The following is a 19,890-nucleotide window of genomic DNA, read 5'->3' as shown; positions in this document are numbered from 1 at the left end:
TTATTTTTTCTAAAAAAACGCAGAGAGCTACGCATCATTATATTAAGAAGTAAAAATGAAAAAGAACTCATACAACACACCCCAGACCAACCAAAAAGACAAGCCCCCACACTCACACCAACTCACACCAAACTCTCAGATCCTTAGGATAAGCTCGTCCATGTCTGAATCAAAGGGCGACCAACACCAGCACTAGGAACCTAACTTACTGAATGGGGGGCAGTCAAGAGGAAAATTCCTCAAGACTCGGCCATCGACCAGCAATGATCAGGGCTCTTGCAATATTCGGGGTTGCTCCATCGAAAACACACCTGTTGCGATGAGTCCATACAGTCCATGCTCCAAGAATTATGAGAGAATTGATTCCTTGCAAAATTATGTCACTAGTAGCATTACTCACTCTATCCCACCAATCAAAAAAATGAGAGATCAGTGGGCTGAGGGGAGAGGGATTGCAGGCCAACTTGTGACAAGAAACGGAACCAGAATTCTCTTGTGAAGACACAAAGAATAAGGAGATGATCAATGGTTTCTGTTGCTTTGTCACACAAAGGACAGCGCTCAGGGTGAGGGACACCCCGGCGAGATAAGCAATCCGCTGTCCAACATCTATTATGAGCAACCAACCACAGAAAGAAACGACATTTGGACGGTGCCCAAGTCTTCCTAATCTTTTCCCATGGCCCGAAAAGAGTAGATCCCAAAAATAAGCCCTCATAAGCCGATTTAGCGGAATATTGACCATTTGAAGCAAGTCGCCATACGTGTCTATCTTCAATTTCAGGCTGCAGCTCAAAATCGGATCAGAGATCTCATAGGAGGAAAAAGTCAGTGATGACCACAACAACAGTGAGAGTCCCCTGTATGTCTGAGATCCAAGTACGGTTGGTGAGGGCTTCTTGTACAGTTCTCTTCTTGCATCTCCTCACAGCAATGACAGCGAAGAGACGAGGCGCCACATCTACAATGCATTGCCCATCGAGCCATCGGTCTGTCAAAAAAGGGTTGCTGCTCTGTCCCCAACCTCTGAATAAATAGCAGGGCCGTCCCAACAATTTTTAGGGCCCTCGGACAAGCAAGACAATGAAGTTCCGGTAATCTAATATTTTAATATCACGAGATTGAACTATATAGTACTACTGGTAATAAGAGTTAACTCGCAAAATATAGTTCGTTAAAAAACGACAATACATCAAAGAAGCTTAAAGAACGGTGAAATCACAGTAACATGAAATGACTTAAAATTTAAAACAAATTATGGGCAGCCTGCTGCCTGTGGCATGTCCATAAGTTCCTTGATGAATTAAATAATTAAACTAATAGATCAACAATTCGCTGCACTATCGCTTGATGCCTGTATGTATTGGATTGCAAGGTAAAAAAGAAACTGAAGTTTTCAAATCGAACAAACAATAAATACTGATGAACTGAAACCATAATCACTTACTGCAGAGAGTAGGGGACAGGGATGAAGGGACTACAACGCAGCTGGGTTAGTGGGCACCTGCTGGGATCACGGGATTCCATATTACAGAAATCGGGATTTTAGGATTTGGGAACGCCGGAACAGCCGCCGCGGCGCAACAGCACGCATGCTTTGATGCGGAGTCGCGAATAGGAAAGGATTGCCGCGCAGAGCCGCAGACTGAACTGGACGTGACCGTATGAAGCCAAATACATGTACTACATATACGTATACTCATGGGCCCCTAGTGCCATGGGCCCCAGATCGTCGCACTGCCTGCCCTCCCCCATGGGACGGGCCTGATAAATAGCCGCTGCAAAGAAGACCCTTACTTGTTCAGGTATGTGAATTGGGAGGTCTGCCCATGGGCGATCAGGTTGTGTCTTTTGTAGGCAAACACCATGTTCGTTTGGGCTGGTTTGGCTTATAAGCCATGACTAAAAGTACTGTTGGCTGGTTTGATATGAGAGAAAAATAATATTCGTTGACTAATAAGCCATGACTTATAAACCAAATACGACCAAATAAACAGGCTGTTTCCATCGCATTCGCAGGGCCCAGCCAAGGGACTTGAGATCTGCAATTCCTAATCCGCCCAACTCAATAGGCCGACACACTTTGACCCAAGCAATCAGACAGTGACCTCCTTGTGCATCCCTGCGGCCTTTCCAAAGAAATCCACGCCGAATCTTATCCACTGCTTTGATGGCCCATGGAGGAAAATCAATAGCCATGAGGATATAGCTAAGCATGCCAGTGAGCACAAACTGTACCTAAACCTTTCTCCCAATTTTGGTCATCAAATTTGCTTTCCAGCCCGGAAGCTGATCAACAATGCGGTCAATAATGGGCTGCACTTGATCCTTGGTAAGTTTCTTCAAAGAGAGGGGCAAACCTAGATATTTGCATGGAAAACTTGCAAGTTCACACGGCAGCAGGTTCTGTACAGTTGCAAGATCAGTTTCACCACATCTAATGGGTAGAACACTGCTTTTCTGTAGGTTTGTCTTGAGCCCTGTTGCCTCTCCAAACAGGTTAAGAATGCCCATTGTTAAATTGATATCCTCAGCTTCTGGTCTAAGAAATAACACCACGTCATCCGCATAAATAGAAATGCGGTGCTGCAAAGCCCGCCTTGACAGTGGCATCAGCAAGCCCTCAGTTTCAACCTTTGAAATCATATGCCCTAGCACATCCATGACCAAAATGAACAACATAGGGGAGAGAGGGTCACCCTGCCGTAGTCCACGCCGATGGATGATATGATCCCCAAGGATTCCATTCAATAACACTTGGGTGGATGAAGAACAAAACAGCCCACTGATTATATCCCGCCAAATTTGCCCAAAGCCTAGCTGTTGTAATATCTTAAGAAGAAAAGGCCAAGCCACAGAATCAAATGCCTTTGAAATATCCAACTTGAGAAGAATTCGGGCCTGTTTCTGTTGATTAAGAAATCTCGCTGTCTGCTGTACCAGCATAAAATTATCCTGAATAAAGCGTGAAGGCGCTCTGAATGGGAGACACCATTTGTTGCAGCCATGAAGCAAGTCGATTAGATAGCATCTTTGTGATCAATTTGGCAAAGCTATGCACCAAGCTTATAGGTCTGAAATCTTTGGGCTGTTCAGCCCCTTCCTTCTTGGGGAGCAGTGTGATGTATGCAGAATTGAGAACACCAAAGTTTGCAAGCTTCCTACTCCAAACTACCATGATATCTTCTTTTATGATGGGCCAACAAACTTTATAAAAACGACCTGTGTACCCATCCGGCCCAGGGGCCTTATCTGAAGGCAATTGCTTAATTGTCCTCCATACCTCCTCTTCAGTGAAGGGAAGTTCAAGATCGGACAGATCTTGTGCATTAATTCCCAGTTCCGCCAAATTGATAGTGTGCTCCCTCGCAGAGCAACTTTCCAACACAGATTCATAGTACTCATCAATGACTGCAGCCTTTTCGTCATGGGTTGTACAGATTTGATCTCCTGATAGCAGTTTCCCAATAAAGTTCTTCCTCTTTCGGTGTCTGGCGTGAAGGTGGAATAGATGTGTATTAGCGTCACCTTCCTTGAGCCAGCTGATCCTTGACTGTAAACGAGCCACTGTGCGCTTGAGTGATGCAAGGGCCAAACTGTGTTTCTTCAGATTGTTTTTAAACCATAATTCTTCATGTGAAAGTTGGCGGCTGTCTTGAGCAATTTCTAATTGATGGAGAATTTCTCTTGCCAAAGCAAGCTGAGTTGTAATCCGGCCAACCCCCATTTTCACTCCAGCTTTGTAGACTCTTGGTGACGGCTTTGAACTTCATAGGCTTTGAACTTCATATCTAGAGATACGAAAGGACACGGGCCAGGAGGAACAGAAGACCAAGCAGAAGCGACAGTCTCATGAAAACCATCAAGTTTGGGCCGGAACGACTTAGAGTGAAATCTGCGTTTTCGTGGTTTATTGTCTTGAAGAGCCAGCAACAAAGGGCAGTGATCAGAATCATCAGAAGCCATGCTCTGAAGTAAACAGTTGGGAAATTTATCCTCCCAATCCGCAGTACACAACACTCTTTCTAATTTCACCAAGGTTGGTGAGTCCTGATGGTTTGACCATGTGTATTTGCGAATTATCTTATCTCATGGTTCCCTCGAATCGAATAAACAAGACACAAGAGGTGGTTTGTAGCTAAGCTAGCTTTTTGTTGGTCGTCCTAGTAGAATACTAGAATAACTAACGATCTGTATCTTGCGTTCAAAATAATGATCCGTATCGCTTGATGATGCTGATCTGGTAGTATTGTAGCCTTCGACAGGTTTATATGCTTGCTAGCTAGTATTGCGACCCTTAGCTTGATGGTCACCCGAAAGGCTGAGACTGAAGGAGGGTGCGCTTGTGCATGAGCAGAGGAGCTTGATACAGTTCGCAGTCGTTTAATGAACAACGATGGCATAATAAACAGCCTGTTCGTTTCGGCTGAATTGGCTTATAAGCTATGGCTGAAAGTACTGCTGGCTGGTTTGGTGTGAGAGAAAAACACTGTTCAAGCCGTGGATTATAAGCCAGATAGGAGCGAATAAGCCGAAACGAACAGACTGGAAAAAAAAAAAAGATAGGGAGGAATGTGCATGCTAGCTGTTCTTTAGCGAGCAAGAAACCATGACAAAAAAAAACTGTCCGTTAATTAATTAAGAAGAAAAATAAAGCTAGTTGTTGGTAGATGATGAGTGCAGCAGGTAGCAAAGCATGTATGCGGGAGTAGAGAGCCCTCCCTGGTTCATATCATCTGTTGGTTTGCTGCAGAGACGAGATACAAGTATATATCTCAGTCTCGCATGGGACTCTAGATATGATGATGCAAACTGAGGAGAGTAGAGCCTATCTCTATCTGGCTGGATTTGTCCTCACAAAACAGTTTCAACGACGCGACGTGGACTCCAGTTCCTGTCCAGCTCACCACCGAATTCACAATTGATGATGATGATGATGAGGGCCAACCAAGGCAGCTGACCCTGCATCCATTCAATTGATCCAACGACGACGTGGCACGGAGCCGGAAGATAGACGGACAGGTGGCGACAGGACCGTGGCACGTGGCAGTTTGCGGGTACGAGTTTAATTCATATACACTGACGCCGGCCGTCTTCATCAAGTCTCGTGCTTCAGCTTCACTGCCCACCCCAGTCCGGCAGTCCCCAACGGCAACCATGACCCAACCAGACACCTATCTACTCTTCCATCCATACGATGATGATATTGTCATATTGATACGCATCTTCTTCAAGTGCCCACAAAACTTGAACATGAAAAGAAATCTGTAATTTGAACTCCAAATAATGAGTTTAGGAAAACCCAAAATGTCAGTGACTGAAAGGGAGTATGTTGATGTTGGTCAGATGAATCATCCACCCCCTTGGATTTCTTTATTTAATCACCACTGCACAACTTTAAACGTGCAGTGCCATCGTGCAGCAAACTTCAAATGTGCATGAATGTTGCAAGGAAAGCATCCTGTACTACATCTGCATCCATTCGTCGAAGAAGCGCGCTTTACTGTGTCCAGCAGCGCACACAATCATGCCGGACGATCCGGAAATAGCGCGCTTTACTGTGTCCAGCAGCGCACCAAATGCCCAGATTGATGGCACCTTGATAAAGGAGATCACATCATTTCATCAGATCCGTGCATTTGCATAAATATTTATTAGCACCAAATTAAAGCCCATACATGTCTTCCCCCAATCACTTTGTATGTAGGAGTATTGTACAACACGACACGAAAAAAAAAAAGACGACTGCAAGGTTTTGCCAGCTTTTCGCTTTCATCTTTGTTCATCACATCACATGCACGGTGCTTTTAATTTTTCAAAGGCAACGTGCTATTGTCATCAACTTGTACTATAGAGCAAGAGCGCCCCGCTGGCGTCGTTGCCTTAGCAATAGCACACTTGGGAGCGAGAGGGAGACGACCTTTGCATTGCTTGCACGGGCCTAACCAGAATCATCTTTGCTTCAGCACCCTTGATTTGGCAGCGGTCTTCTTAGCCCTTCTTTGCAGATTTCTGCTGGTCGCACCTGTCGCACAGCCAGTCACCACCACCACAGCCTTCCACGGGAGGGTTGCAGCAATCGGCGTGCACCCGGACCCCACAGCCGGCCTGATTCCCTTCACCGCCCCCGCACATGAGCATCAGCCTTTCCCGGTTGTTTGATCCACAGGCAGAACAGCTCTCGGGCTCGGCATCCATAGTCATAGCATCTTCCTGGTTCTTCAGGAACTTCTGCAGGGACCTCTCTGCCAGATCGTGCATGTTGAAGAGGACGTGCTTGCTCAAGGGGTGCCCAGGCTTGCACACGTACTCCACCAGGTAATCTGCGCTGATGCATGGGATGTTGTGCCGCATGAATTCCTGCACCCATGCGTCCACGCTTGGCATGCCTGCGGATACAACGGCGAAGTCGACACTGGACTTGAGGAACCGGGTGTAAGGTGGGGAGGTTGCTAAGATGGTGCCATCACCAGATCTGATCGTGCGCTTTAGTGTGTCCTGCCGCAACAGAAAGAGGACGTCTCAATGAGATGGTAAATTGGGAATGAAACATTGAAACATGTTGCCGTTTCCAAACAAACAGCTAACAAATCGATAAAAGCCACAACTTGCCCGATTAGACGTACCAGTGTTGGAGCAATGCATTCCCCATATATAATGACCTGCATCCCATAGAAAGCACCATAGCCAGTACGCTGCTTCAGCTGGCGCCACTTCCTTGGAGCATCCAAGCTGATCGTATCACCGATGTTAAGGCCTTGACCATGCCACTCAAATGGCTCTTCCTCTAAGAACTTGCCAGCCTCATTGCAAGCAGTCAAGTAATCAGGCTTCAGTATCCACCTTTTTTTAGCAATAAAGGAAACTCACATTCAGATTCCATCAGAACAGAAAAAGGAAGAGTGATTATACAACATTTAAACAGAGTGGAAATTGATTGAAGGCAACCTACTACAGAGTCATAGTAACTATCTAAGACAAATGGTATTACCTGCCAGCCGCAGCAGCTGCGAAGAATTTTTCAGTTCTGCGCAGCTCAGTGGTGACAAGATGTGTTGCTTGGAAAGACCAGTGATGTGAATCCCTGCAAACTCTGCCTCTCAAGCGTCTAAGTATAGTCCTATACTCTTTTCTCAGCAGGCGATGTCCACTTAAAATAAACCATGTTGGTTCTGGCACATTCAAGGTTCCATAATCATTTCTTTTGATCATACTGTTCTCATCAAGCACAGCTTTGCTACTTTGTAATGCCTTTGTGATGGATTTGGAACTCTTGCTGTTCTTTACACATTTTGTATTGGAAGTAAAATTACTACTGACTGGTATGTTCTCCTTGTCATGGTCTGTCGAACCATCCACTAAATCTGCAACCTTTTGTCTTCTGTTGCTTCTAGTTTTAGAACTCTGCATGTCTTTTGACCTCTCTTCCGTGGCATCTTTGCAAAATGATCCAACTGTATCATTCGTCCTACCCTCATTGGTGTTCTGCAGGTCTTTATCCACCGTTACCTTGTTAGCATTTCTAGAACTCTGTACAATTCTCGCTGGTGAGACAACTTTATCTTCAGATACCAATACCTTTGCAGTCTTGCAAGGCTCACTACCAGATTTGTGGTTTTGGACAGCAGATAGTTTCCTCTTGGCTACAACCTTACGGATTCTATTGTTTGGTACTTTATTTGCTGTACATGTTTCAGGGTCATCTACGCTTGCACTGCTTGAAAGCCTTTTATGGTTTTCATCACCATTTCCTGGAGGAACTGCCTCATTAAAACTCGAGTTTGATGGCAATGTCTCAGTTTCATCAACAGTTGGTGAGTCAGATATATTGACATCAGCAGTCCGAGATCCCTTTGCAACCAAATTACTTGATTTGGAATTTGGTACCGTCCGAGATGAACTTCTTTGATTTTCATCTGCACTTGAAGTGTTTGAAAGCTTTCTACGGTTCCCCTTCTTGTTTCTCTGCAGAGTCATATTAACAGACTCTGCCTTGGAAGCCACTAGTGATTCGTTTGTCTTGCGATTGGGACCCTGAGAGCTGGTTAGAACTTCATTCCTTGATTTGGTGTTCAGGGCTTCTGCAAGAGATGATGGTGTATTTTCGGCAGCATTTGGACTACAGCATCCTTCTCTCTGTTGTGCCTCCACGTTTTCATGAGAAGCAACTTTATCATGATTGGGCTTCGAAGGTGCAACCTCACTTTTACTATTTACGAATTCACCAGCAGCTTTACTGTCAGCATTGCGAGACCGCTTGGAACCAGCCTTCCTCACTCTGGAAGTGGATACTTTCGAGGGAAATGTTCCATGTTCATCAGTGATCTTGTTAACTGGGACATCTTTAGGATCTTCTCCCAAGTTCTGACAAGAAATCTCTTTATCAGGTTTTGAGCAAGGAGCTGCAGCTTCAATTTTGCTTACCCGCTGAGCATCAGTCATCTCAGCGTCCCTATTCTGGTGAACACCTAAACTTTCTTTTCTAATTTCAGAACTGACAGAAGGGGATATGTTACAGCGCTCCTCAGTTGTTGCCTCGTGCAGTGCTGGTGTCTTTACTACATTAGGTGCCCCCATATTCTTATCGTTAGCAGAATTTTCAGGAAGCTTTTCTACTTCAGCAGAGCTTACACGCTTCAAAGATGTTCTCCTATAACTTAACAGGTGGCCTTTACATCCAGACATCTGCTTCTCTGTTGAATTCATAGTTGGACCACTGTTTACATGACCATCAACTTTGGTAGATTCAGTAGGGCTTCTACCCACATTAGAAGCAGCTGCTTCCAATGCACTTTCCTTGCCTGAAAAAGGACTACTTGATATTCCACTCCCCGAGTCTGGGGCTTCATTCGGTGCCTTTGAACTGACTGAAGAAAGAATGCTTTTCCTCCTATGAGCAAGTCCACCGCCAGATCTATCAACATGCTTCGTCACTTTAGGTGATACTGACTTTGAAGATCGCCTTCTAGAATAGCCTAAGGTTTGGTCATTTCTTGATGCTGAATTGCCTTCTGATCTTGGATTAAACCCACAAGTGTTTAGGTTTTCTTCAACTGATGACTGAGAAATGTTGGGTTTGGGATCAGGTACGTGCCCATCATCCTTCTGATCTACCATTCTGCTCAAGTCTTTTGAGTGTAATATTTTCTTGGAGAAATTTTCTTCAGAAGAGATTGACTGAAGATCATTGTTGAAATTGATCTGACTGGAACCATGGAAACAGTTCCCGTCAGTGTTCTCTATGTTGTCCGCTGGAATAGTGAGTGCAATGCTTTTATGTACACTGGGAGTATTAAGGGTACTAGCCCTGGTGTCAAGTTCCCTTCTGTGATCGTCTTTAGCTTCATCCCTACTGGCCTGATCTGCAGGAGCCTCATCATTCTCACTGTGATAAATGCGAGAGTGGGTAGATTTAATGGCACCATGATCAACAGATGTTGCAGCACACTTTGTGTCAGGGGCACTTCCTGAGTCAGCTCTGATGTCAGGTGATTCCGTGCTCGCGTCCTCTGCTTTCATAATCTGTTCTGGAGTGCCCAAGTGTTTTCCTGTAGCACCCACTACATTGCTAGCAGAGATAGTAGGACCTCCACTGGGTGCATGGACAGCAGAATCAACATGAGATTTGGATCTGATCTCTCTAATAGGTGTCCTGCCAATACGTCTGCTACTTGATGAGCATCTACCAGCATCTTCTGCTTCATCTTCAGAGTCCTTAGCTTGTGCTTCCATTATCTCTACTTCCCAACCACTGAATGAAACAAATTACCAGAGTTAGATTACATTACATATACTATTATACTATATTAATGTTACTGGCATATAAACACGAGATGATCCTCAGGATATTGAATGATATGTAAAACAGAAAACATCAAAAGAAAAAGATATTATTATGGTATACTTACCTTTTCGTATAATGATCAACCGGAAGGATTTCCCATGCCTTTAAGCTGCGGCAATAACATATACAATACTTCAGCAGTTCAGTACAATTTTTTTTTTTAAAAAGTACAACAGCTATTTTGGGGGGTAGGTTGGTTCAATCTTAAATGCATATACCATTCTTCCAGCCACCGGTGATTGACAAGCTTTATATTCACCTGTTTAGCAAGTTCGTATTTATCACCTAGCATAGTTCGAAGGAAAAAAATGATCAATAAATGGCATTCAGAAAATACTACAGCTGATTGAAAGTAGAAGAATTTTCCGGTTCAAACTTTTCAAGAGAACATTCAGAGGAATCTTAGGTTAATTATTGCATTCTTGTTGAAATTAAGCCTAACCAAAGGCAAGAAACAAATATCAGATTTTATTGCCAATGCAAGTATCTACCAGTAGCCCTCATAAAGCAGCATGTCAGCACTTTTAAAAGAAAAGGGAGACGAAAATAATCAGGAAATTAGCCTCAAAATTGTCAAGTCAATGAATTGAATAGATAGACATACATTCTAGATTTCTAACCTCTAAAGTCTAAAATGGACAGATGTACTAATAAAAAGACATAGGGAGACTAAGAGAGTAAAGTTCAAGGTAAAGCAGTAGTGTAGTACACAAAACTATGAAGAAATACCTTCAAATTTGTAGCAAATGAGATGGGTAATTATGTTTGCTGCCAAAGACTTGGAGAAGTTTGCTCCCATCAAAGAAACCATTTTCTACAATTGGTATCAGATTCATAATGAGAACTAAAAATTTTGGTATCCAGACTTGATTCTGACAATAAACAATCTAGTGCCAACAAGGAAAGGAGTGAAAATACAAGAAGCATCTGTCGCACGTGAATCTACTCCTATAGGCTATAGCATAGTGAACATGTGTCACTTGGTGAGAATATTGACTTGGAAGATGTTTGGTGTCAGTAAATAGGATTAGTTGTACTGGTAAAGCATGTTAAGAGAGCAACAGAAAAAGAAGTGCAATAGCAAAGACAACAACAAAATAAGCTTCCAACATATGACCTCTTCATCAAAGAAATCAATAATTAGTGACAGAATGAATAACAAAATAGCTTGACCATGCACTGTTTTTGCATAGAAGCATGGAATAATTATTAGAGCTCTACCCTCGGAGACATGAGGAATGGTGATCAATGCAGCATTGTTTACCATACATACCATTATGTCATCACGCCAATTCTTCTGGTACCCTGTCAAGCAAATATGAAGTTTATCGCAACCCGGAATGCCTTTGAAATCTCTGACTGGAGCATATAGTACCTGTCAATTTTTTTTTAAAAAAAAAAAACAATGACCTTCACATCCTCAGACTAATCAGTAGAACATACTAGAATGTGATAGCCCTAAACACAGGTCCTCCTCCACCCAAACACTAATCCACATGGAACAGACGTGTGCATACATTGTTTTCTTATGGGGAAAGGACACTTATGCTTACTGGTACCCCCCTGAAAACCACTAGTTTATTGTTTGGAAGGAAAAACACTAGGGCCTGTTTGGATCCCATGAATTGAAACCAATATTATCTAGAAAGTGCTTCTCATTTCATTATCGGATTACTTTCCAATTCCTCTAAATTCCTGGGAACCAAACAGATCCTGAAGGTTAGGACAGCTGTAGCATAGAACGCAGGTAGAGAAGTGAGACTGACCCGATCTGCATCAGCCAATTCTCCGAGTTCGCAGCTGTCTTCCACCCACTGATCAACGACGACCTTCTTCCCGGCCTTCCTCGCTGCCACACACACTGGATCATCCTGCATTTATTTTTACTTTTTAATCAAAGGATGCACATGTGAATGAATGAACCGAAACAAAAAAAATCAGCAAAATGGCAACCAAATAAACAACACAATATCGTTGCATTTAGAAGTGGGATTGCACTAACATATAAGGTGTTGGAAACTATAACGTGGGTGCAGTCTCCGTCCCAACCTCCCACTTGGACGCCGCCGCACCGCTCTATCTCTAGCCGATACTGCGAAAACGGGATCAAACAGAGTCAAATCAAACTGGCACGAGATCAGCACGCTTATCGGAGCGCGAGCCCGCGGAGCGGACGAGGCTCGAGGGGGGGCGGCGCGCACCTGGGACGCGGAGACCTGGTCGAAGCCGTGGAGCACGAAGCGGACGCCGGCGAAGAGGTGCGCGTCGGCGTCTTCTTCGGGGCCGTGCGGGGGCATGGCGAGGGCCCTGGCCGGAGCGGAGGTTGGGGGCTAGGGTTTGTCTAGGTTCGCCCGGTGATTGATTTGAAAATGGAGGGACAAAGGAGAGAGCGAGAGGGTGGGACTGGGATGGGAAGGAGGGATCTAGAAATGGGGATGGGGATTTCGCCTCCGCGCTTGGAGGGAAGACACTCTCCCTTCTCGGATTTGGATTTCGCGGCGCGCGTCTTCTTCAGTCGCGGGCTACTAGATTGGATTGGACGAGGGGGCGATGGGCCGCACGCAGCGAACGAACTGGCGAATTGCTGGGCTTTGTTTTTTTTTTTAGGAAAATGTTCATTCCATCTCCTTTGAACGATTACCGTATCAAAACCAGACATTTTACTAAAAAAATTATTCAAATTATCTTCCTACCCAGGTTTAGAGTGGTTTTGAAGGTGATTTTTTGTTGGTTAAAATATTTGGTAAATACTTTATAAGGTTTTAAACCATAGAAAATATCTCTAAGTTTTTTAAAAAAATCAATGATTAGAATATGCCAAATCCAAATAAAATATATAGAGCTCATGAAAATATGTCTATATGCTTACAAAAAAGTAGATTTAACTTCAGGGAAATGGAAAAGGTATCTAAAAAATCTAGAAAATTCCTAAAACATTCTAATTGATGCATAAATATGTTTTAAAACTTATCACGATAAAAGACATAATAAGCAACTAGTAGAAAATGCATATCACGAATGCACTTAGCATTAATGTATGTTGCATTCATTCTAGTTGCATCTCATATATTTTACAATGCAATTTTTTTGAAACACATTTATACACCAACTAGAATATATCTAAGATTTTCTAGATTTTTGTATTATATTTTTTCCATTTTCCTGTAGCTCTAGAGATACTTTCATGGGATGTACATATTTTATTTGGATTTGGTGTATCCCAATCTATCTCTAGAGTTATTTTCAAAAACTTCATAAGTATGAACATTTTCTTTGGTTTACAAACCTTGTTAAGTATTTACCCATTTTTTAGCTAAACAAAGGACAAAAGCACCTTCAAAAACACTTCAAACCTAGGGCAACGAGGTTATTGAATGGTTCCAAGAGTTTAAGGGGTAAGACGTATGGTTTTGGAGTTCAAGAAGAAGACCTGACTATGGCTGTAGTTTAAGGAGGTACAATAGACTTTTCCTTAGATATATACTAGGTTCGTGCCTGTGCATTACTATGGGTCCACTAAACTTTTATACTAAAAACACACGGATCGTACGATAAGATGACTCAAATATATAAATTCATATCGTGCAATCAAACCTCATAGTCCCTCGTTTAAGATCTGATCCAAATCCAAGATTATGATTTTCTCGGTCCCGACACTCTTATCACGAACTTAAGTGACTTTTGTATCAAAGTGCCACTTCCATGCCACAAATGACACTCCAACTGATCCATCATAAATATAGTTTTGTAACTATTAATTTTCTTATATTGTGATACTTGTTAATTAGAAATCAATCAATGGTGGTTGTAAGCAACAGAAGAGCATGTTCAATTTTGAAAATATAAGGTATCTCGATTGTATACACCGAATACATTATTGGTTGTTTCTAATAGTTAATATCTAAAAGATACATATCAAAATCAGAAGGGACTGCTCTAGGAAAAACAAAGATCTCAACCCTCCATGTCACAAACCACTTTTCTTGCAGCTACAGGTGAGCTCAACACACGCAACCCCATGCTCCTAGCCCTAACTTGTGGTGACTCTGAGCCGCACGCTCGGTGGCGAGTGCGACCAGCACGTGGTAATGTTTATGAATAAATAACTTAAACTGAGGGGTCATATTATTAAAAAATCTATTTGAATAGCATCACCATGCAGTTTAATGTATACAATCTATTTAAATTACATTGAGGATGTTTTAGTTTATTCAGTAGCGCCCTTTGTTCAGGAGACATTGTAGCTTCATGATCGATCACGCTTACGCTCTATTGGACACGTGACAAGCCGGTTGATAGAACTGGGTGCATATCCAGAACCTATATATCATGGAAAGACATCTTAATAAACACACGCTAGGATGGTGTCTAAGCACAATTGAAATAAATAAACACATGCACAATTCACCAGAATATCAGGCGATGGATACAAAAGTGTATCTGTTTCATCATGAACAATCGTTTCATCATGAACAATGCTGATATCTTCCTCACTGTCAATGTCATCCACGTCATCCACGTCACTAGTGCCACCAATGCTGCTTAAAAGTACTGGGCCATGTACAAATATAACCATATAATAAAAATTGAACCATACAATAAGCAAACTGTGTCACCACGATAATTTCAGTCGCCGCACTAATAAATACTTTTATTAGCAGAATAAGTAACCTGATAATTGTTGGAAGCCATTACTATAGGTTGATTGCCTATGGAGCTCGTCCCTATTTTCGTCTGTTTCATTAGTTGTATTCCCACCTGCAAGTTTAAACATAGTATAAATTGTTATTAATTATAACATGTATGGCAATTAAAGTGACACTCAGCAACATCACCATACCTGTTGAATGGGCAGCCATATTCTTATCAAGATCAACATTCTCTTGGTTAGTCATCTTATACCTTTTGACAGTGTTTCTTGTTTCTTTCACTCCTCTTTTCATCAGACATTGTTGCATACCGTTCTCTCTCCCTCTGCCTCTTCTGCTCATTAGGATCTCCATCTAGTGGCACCAACCCTAGTCGAGTATGATTCCCTTTAATAAAGCTTGGTGAGGAGTTGCAAACATATGAATATAGAATATGTAGAGAGGTTGTAAAAGTTTATATACCTCCATGTGTTGTATTTGTAAGGTCCCCCAAAGGTACCCGATCACCGGTTGGCCTTGGCGTGTCCATCAACACTACATGTCACTTATGTAACTTATATATATGTGTCTAGCATTTGGGAAACCATGAGCATGAAATATAGTTGGACACGCTGCATCAAATTTGCATGAGGACTATGCATGAAGCAATTCAGAACAAACAGTAATACTGAGTTATTTTGTGTCGTGAGAGAAAATCTCCTTACTCATTCTTGTTACTTTGTAGTATGTTTGTTCCATGAAAATGATAGGCATCCATTACTAAATAAGTGGCAAATCAAATATGGAAAACAAATGTGATTCATATAAAGGAAGATCTACATGTCACACTGCTGAATTTGTATGTGTTATCCTTACTCATGATTTATTTTTAGTTGTTGCTGCAGGGTTGTCTCAGATAAGAAACTAACTGGACCACATAATTATTGTTTCTTTTCCATCCTAAGTGACAACCATGCCTTACCGTTTTCTACTTTTCCATGGCATTTTTTTTAAGTTCTTGCTTAAGAGATTCCTACAACCACAAACGGTGTACTTAAGAGATCGACGTTAGTGGACTGTGATGACGGGGAGCAAATCCATAGCACCAAATGTGTATTCTCAATAGTTTAGTTCCTAATTTGGTCAGTAAATTAGTATTAACACTCCTTTGATAATATATTGTTTACAAAAAAAATGTATCACACATGACACTTCATCTATCCACTTAAGCTAACATCTTTTGATTAAGATGCAATGATATGCATAAACAATGATATGCAGAGCGTGCAGAGATAGGAGGTGCTAGGAGTGGAGTCCATATTGCATATCAGCTTTCACCGACATAGAGGGTAGCTATATGTTGACACCGTTTTTTTTGCACGTGTCAAAATGATCAGAGTGGGCTAATTGGCAGGAGGAAAGTTACTCTATATGCTGACAGCCAATGAAAATCAGCTTGTAAAGATGGTTGCCGATGAATGGTGGTGATTGATGGAAAGGTTGATTTAGACTCGGGCGTTGCCGATAAGGTTGGAGGTGTTATTATCGATGCCGATGAAGGAAGGCTTGAAGACTACTGCCGATGAAACAGGAAGTATGCCGATGGAAAGGAGGTCGGTGAGATTTTCATCGTAATTGAGGCGGATAGGGAAATAGATAGGGGTTGATTTCCTTTTCTATATTTGTTAGAATATGATTCATGTAAGAGTCACGTGTTTCCTTAGATATGGACTTGGTGTCCTAGTTGTGTTTGGTTATGTCTCTTTAGATCAGGGTATAAATATAGAGTGAGGGGCAATGTAATAAAAAAGCAATCAATATCAAGACCAATTTTTACTCCTATTTGTATCTACTTACTTTTCGGTGACTTCGTCAATTTGCATATTTTTCCTTTTTACGAGTTCTCATTGATTCGGCGAGTTGCATAGCTTCAGTGCGACCTTCGGCGATTCTTGAGTTCCGCGTGAGTACCTCTTGGCCGTGACTTCCGAGTGTATCGCTGTTGTCAGGACCAAAGTGCTCGTATCTTCATCCTTGTCGATTAACAGGTCAAATCGACTGGCACGCTTTGGATATCGATTCGGGTATTAGCCCTTTGTGTTTGCAGATCCACTTTTGCATCAACACATCTTTTAGCACGCCTAGTGGGACCAATCAATCCGATCAATATGTTCAATTCCGAGATCGATTCAGGGAATATTATCGCGGTATCAGAAGAAGATCTTAAGGAAAAGCAGAGGCAGGCTATGGAAAAGGCTGTAGAAGAATACAGGCAGCTTTGTCTGAAATCGTTTAGCCTAAACAAGAGTGGACAAGTCATCTAGAAGCAAGATTTGCCGTTGCCTCAGCAGGTTACCTTTGACTCCAATCCTGATAAACTTCAAGAGATGGTTAATTCTGCAGTAAATCATGCTTTGATTAATCATTCCAATGTGCTGTCCAATACTGTTCATAATACTGTGGTTCGAACTCTTAAAGAAGGACAAGCGTCACCGCATTACGCTGGGCCTACCTATCACCAATCAGAGCCGGCATCTGTCAAAACTCCATCGGCTCCCTCGGCCGTTATGGGTATAGAAGTTACTTCTCCTCCAGTATCGGTAGGCTTACCTAATTTTCAATCTACACCGATACGATCAGATCCGGTACTACCAGGAGGACGAGTTCAGCTTAATACAGATCTATCGGCATCAGCTATATCAGGCCCTGTGTCTCATAATAGCCAGATTCCTGCTAATTGGTGGGGATATGGTATGCCTCCGGAGTCATCTGCTTTCAATCCTGGGTTACCTCAAGTGTTTGATGCTGTAGGAAAAGCTCCTATACCATTGGATGTTTCACCGATGGCTCAAGTGCCTCAATATGCCACAGCAACTACTGTGCAACCAACTCCAGGAGATTTCCAGATGCCTTTGGTTCAAACACCCAATTCAAGTCCATCGGCAAGCTTACTGCCGATGTAGCAGAAAGCCCCTGCTATGAGTCAAACTGGGGTTCAGTTCATGCCTCAAGCTAGCTATAATTATCCAACAATGTCAGCAAATTACCAGCCATCGGTAAGTTTTGTACCGATGAGTTCTAATAATGGTTGATCAGGACAGTTACCTGTTCAACATACAGTTCAGCAAAATCAGCAGGTTGCAGGGATTCAACAAGGTCATATGCAAGCTGGTTTCTAGAATCAAGCATCGGCAGCTTAGCCGATGAATCCTTTCCAACAGGTTAATGGACCATAAGTAATGGCAAATATGCCGATTGCTGGAGATCGTGGGCCACAAAGATATGTGGAGGGATATCAGCAGGCACCTCCCATAAAAATTCAGCCAGTTCGTTAGCAGGAGGCTGATGCTTTTTGGGCCAATAAGATAGCAGAAATTATGAAGGATTAGTTTGGGATAAAGCCCAAGGTCAATACTTATTCTTATCGGACTCCATATCCTCCTGCATATGATTTAATTCCTCTCCCAAATTGATATAAGGTACCAGATTTCACTAAATTCTCTGGGCAAGATGATACATCAACAATGGAATACGTCAATCGCTTCATTATTCAATGTGGAGAGGTAGCTAGCAGAGATGAATTAAGAGTTCGATTATTTTCATCATCTTTGTCTGGATTGGCATTTACATGGTTCATTTCATTACCACCAAATTCTATTATTACTTGGGTTGACCTAGAAAAACAATTTCATAAGTATTTCTTTGCTGGAATCCATAAAAAGAAGCTTACCGATTTAGTAAAATTGAGACAGCGTAATGATGAATCGGTAGAAAACTTTGTGCAAAGGCTACGAGATGTAAAAAATAAGTGCTACAGTCTGGTGCTGGATGATCGGCAGCTTGCCGATTTGGCTTTCCAAGGGTTATTGCCACATCTTAAAGATAGATATGCTTCTTAGGAGTTTGAAAGCCTCAGTCATCTTGTGCAAAGGATCTCTGATCAAGATACTAGGGTTTTTGAACCTAAAAAGAATTGGAGTAAAAAAGTATCATTTGTTAAAGAAGTAGGAGATTCTGATTTTGATGAAGATCCAGTTATCGGTTTAGCTGAGTGGGTTAAGAATAAAAAGCTGATATCTTGTCCCTTTGGTCAGAAAGAACCAGAAAAGTTTACCTTTGATATCACCAAGGCCGACAAGATATTCGATCTTCTGCTTCAAGAGGGCCAAATTAAGCTATCACCTAATTATATGATCCCATCGGCAGAAGAATTGAAGAAGATCTTGTACTGCAAATGGCACAATGCAACTTTACACAGTACAAATGAGTGCAAGGTGTTCAGGCAACAGTTACAATCGGCTATTGAATCTAGGAGAATTAAGTTTGGTACTTCCAAGGCCCAGAAGCCGATGAAAATTAATCAACACCCTTTTCCAGCAAATATGTTGGAGGCCAAAGGGAAGACCAAGGTATTGACGTCAGAGGCTGCTGAGAAAAACACATCAGTGGATCCCCAATATCGGATAACTACTGATGATGCAAAAAGTAAGGGTTTGCTGGGAGAAAGCAGTAGTTCCAAAAACCCTCCTCGACCTGGCATTATGATTACCCATCGAAGGCAGCAGGAGGGTTGGCGTCAGCGTAAGAACCGATATCAACAACAGCAAGAAGAGAGACGTCGGGAAGAATGGTATCGGCATAAAAATTATTGGAGGTGCCCATTTTTCATCCATTGCTGGGAAGAAGGTATTAAATTGCCAACTGTTGAAAATTGCCCTGAGTGTAATGGTTATTATGGGGTCAATCGGTCAGAAAGGAGGTTGCAACCTGGCAATCAGGGTTTATTTATCAATGAGCCGATCAAAGGCAGAGCACCAGTGCATGATCGGCTGAGGGGTAGACTTAGTGTACATAAAAGGCTTGGTAAACGCGCTGGATATTTTCCAAGGAATCAAGAGGAGCTTGAGGAGATGGCAAACGCAAGAGTTCCTGATGAAGAAATATTCTACAGAGACCCTAATATATGCTGTGTAGAATCAACTGGGACTTGTTATCAGCCGGTTTGGAAGACCAAGTTTCCTCGATGGTGCCCGGAGGGTCTGACAAAGACACAGAAAAGAAGGATGCAACATGAGCATTAGGAGGATTTATATCGAGAGGAAAATTCCTCCAATAAGAGGTCCGGTCATCAGAAGTGGCAAGTAAAACACAAAAATAAGGGTCCATCGGCAGATGTTAATATAGTATTCATGTTGCCGATGGAGTTTTTGGCACTATCTGTTAATGAGGAAGAAGTTGTTCTCTCTGATCAAGTAGCTCAGTTGACACTAGATCCAATGATGGCTGTTTTTGAGAAACCTGCTGATGACAAGAGACAGCATCTTAAGGCTTTGTTTGTGAAAGGCAGAGTTGATGGGTAGCCTATATCTAAGATACTTATTGACGGAGGGGCTGCGATTAATATTATGCCTTATGTGA

The 19,890-nt window shown here is 42.3% G+C and overlaps 1 protein-coding gene across 2 annotated transcripts; it reads right to left on the bottom strand.

Annotated features, from left to right (window-relative positions):
- Positions 1–5,656: 5,656 nt before the first annotated feature.
- On the bottom strand, positions 5,657–12,252 carry LOC136547560 (BRCT domain-containing protein At4g02110-like). Of its 2 annotated transcripts, XM_066539503.1 has the most exons (10): positions 12,046–12,252; positions 11,847–11,936; positions 11,611–11,715; positions 11,118–11,219; positions 10,574–10,658; positions 10,063–10,129; positions 9,909–9,953; positions 6,992–9,751; positions 6,627–6,843; positions 5,657–6,498 (listed from the first exon to the last, which is right to left on the bottom strand). In XM_066539503.1, the coding sequence occupies exons 1-10, from the start codon at positions 12,139–12,141 to the stop codon at positions 5,992–5,994; spliced, it is 4,074 nt and encodes a 1,357-aa protein (XP_066395600.1). In that variant the 5' UTR covers positions 12,142–12,252; the 3' UTR covers positions 5,657–5,991. The 2 variants fall into 2 exon arrangements, with proteins under 2 accessions (XP_066395600.1, XP_066395601.1); XM_066539504.1 differs by lacking the exon at positions 11,847–11,936.
- Positions 12,253–19,890: the final 7,638 nt, after the last annotated feature.

The sequence above is a fragment of the Miscanthus floridulus genome, chromosome 3, assembly GCF_019320115.1.
Source record: "Miscanthus floridulus cultivar M001 chromosome 3, ASM1932011v1, whole genome shotgun sequence".
Lineage (NCBI taxonomy): Eukaryota > Viridiplantae > Streptophyta > Magnoliopsida > Poales > Poaceae > Miscanthus > Miscanthus floridulus.
The sequence above is the reverse complement of the archived record's forward strand: the minus strand, read 5'-3'. Positions and strand labels throughout refer to the sequence as shown.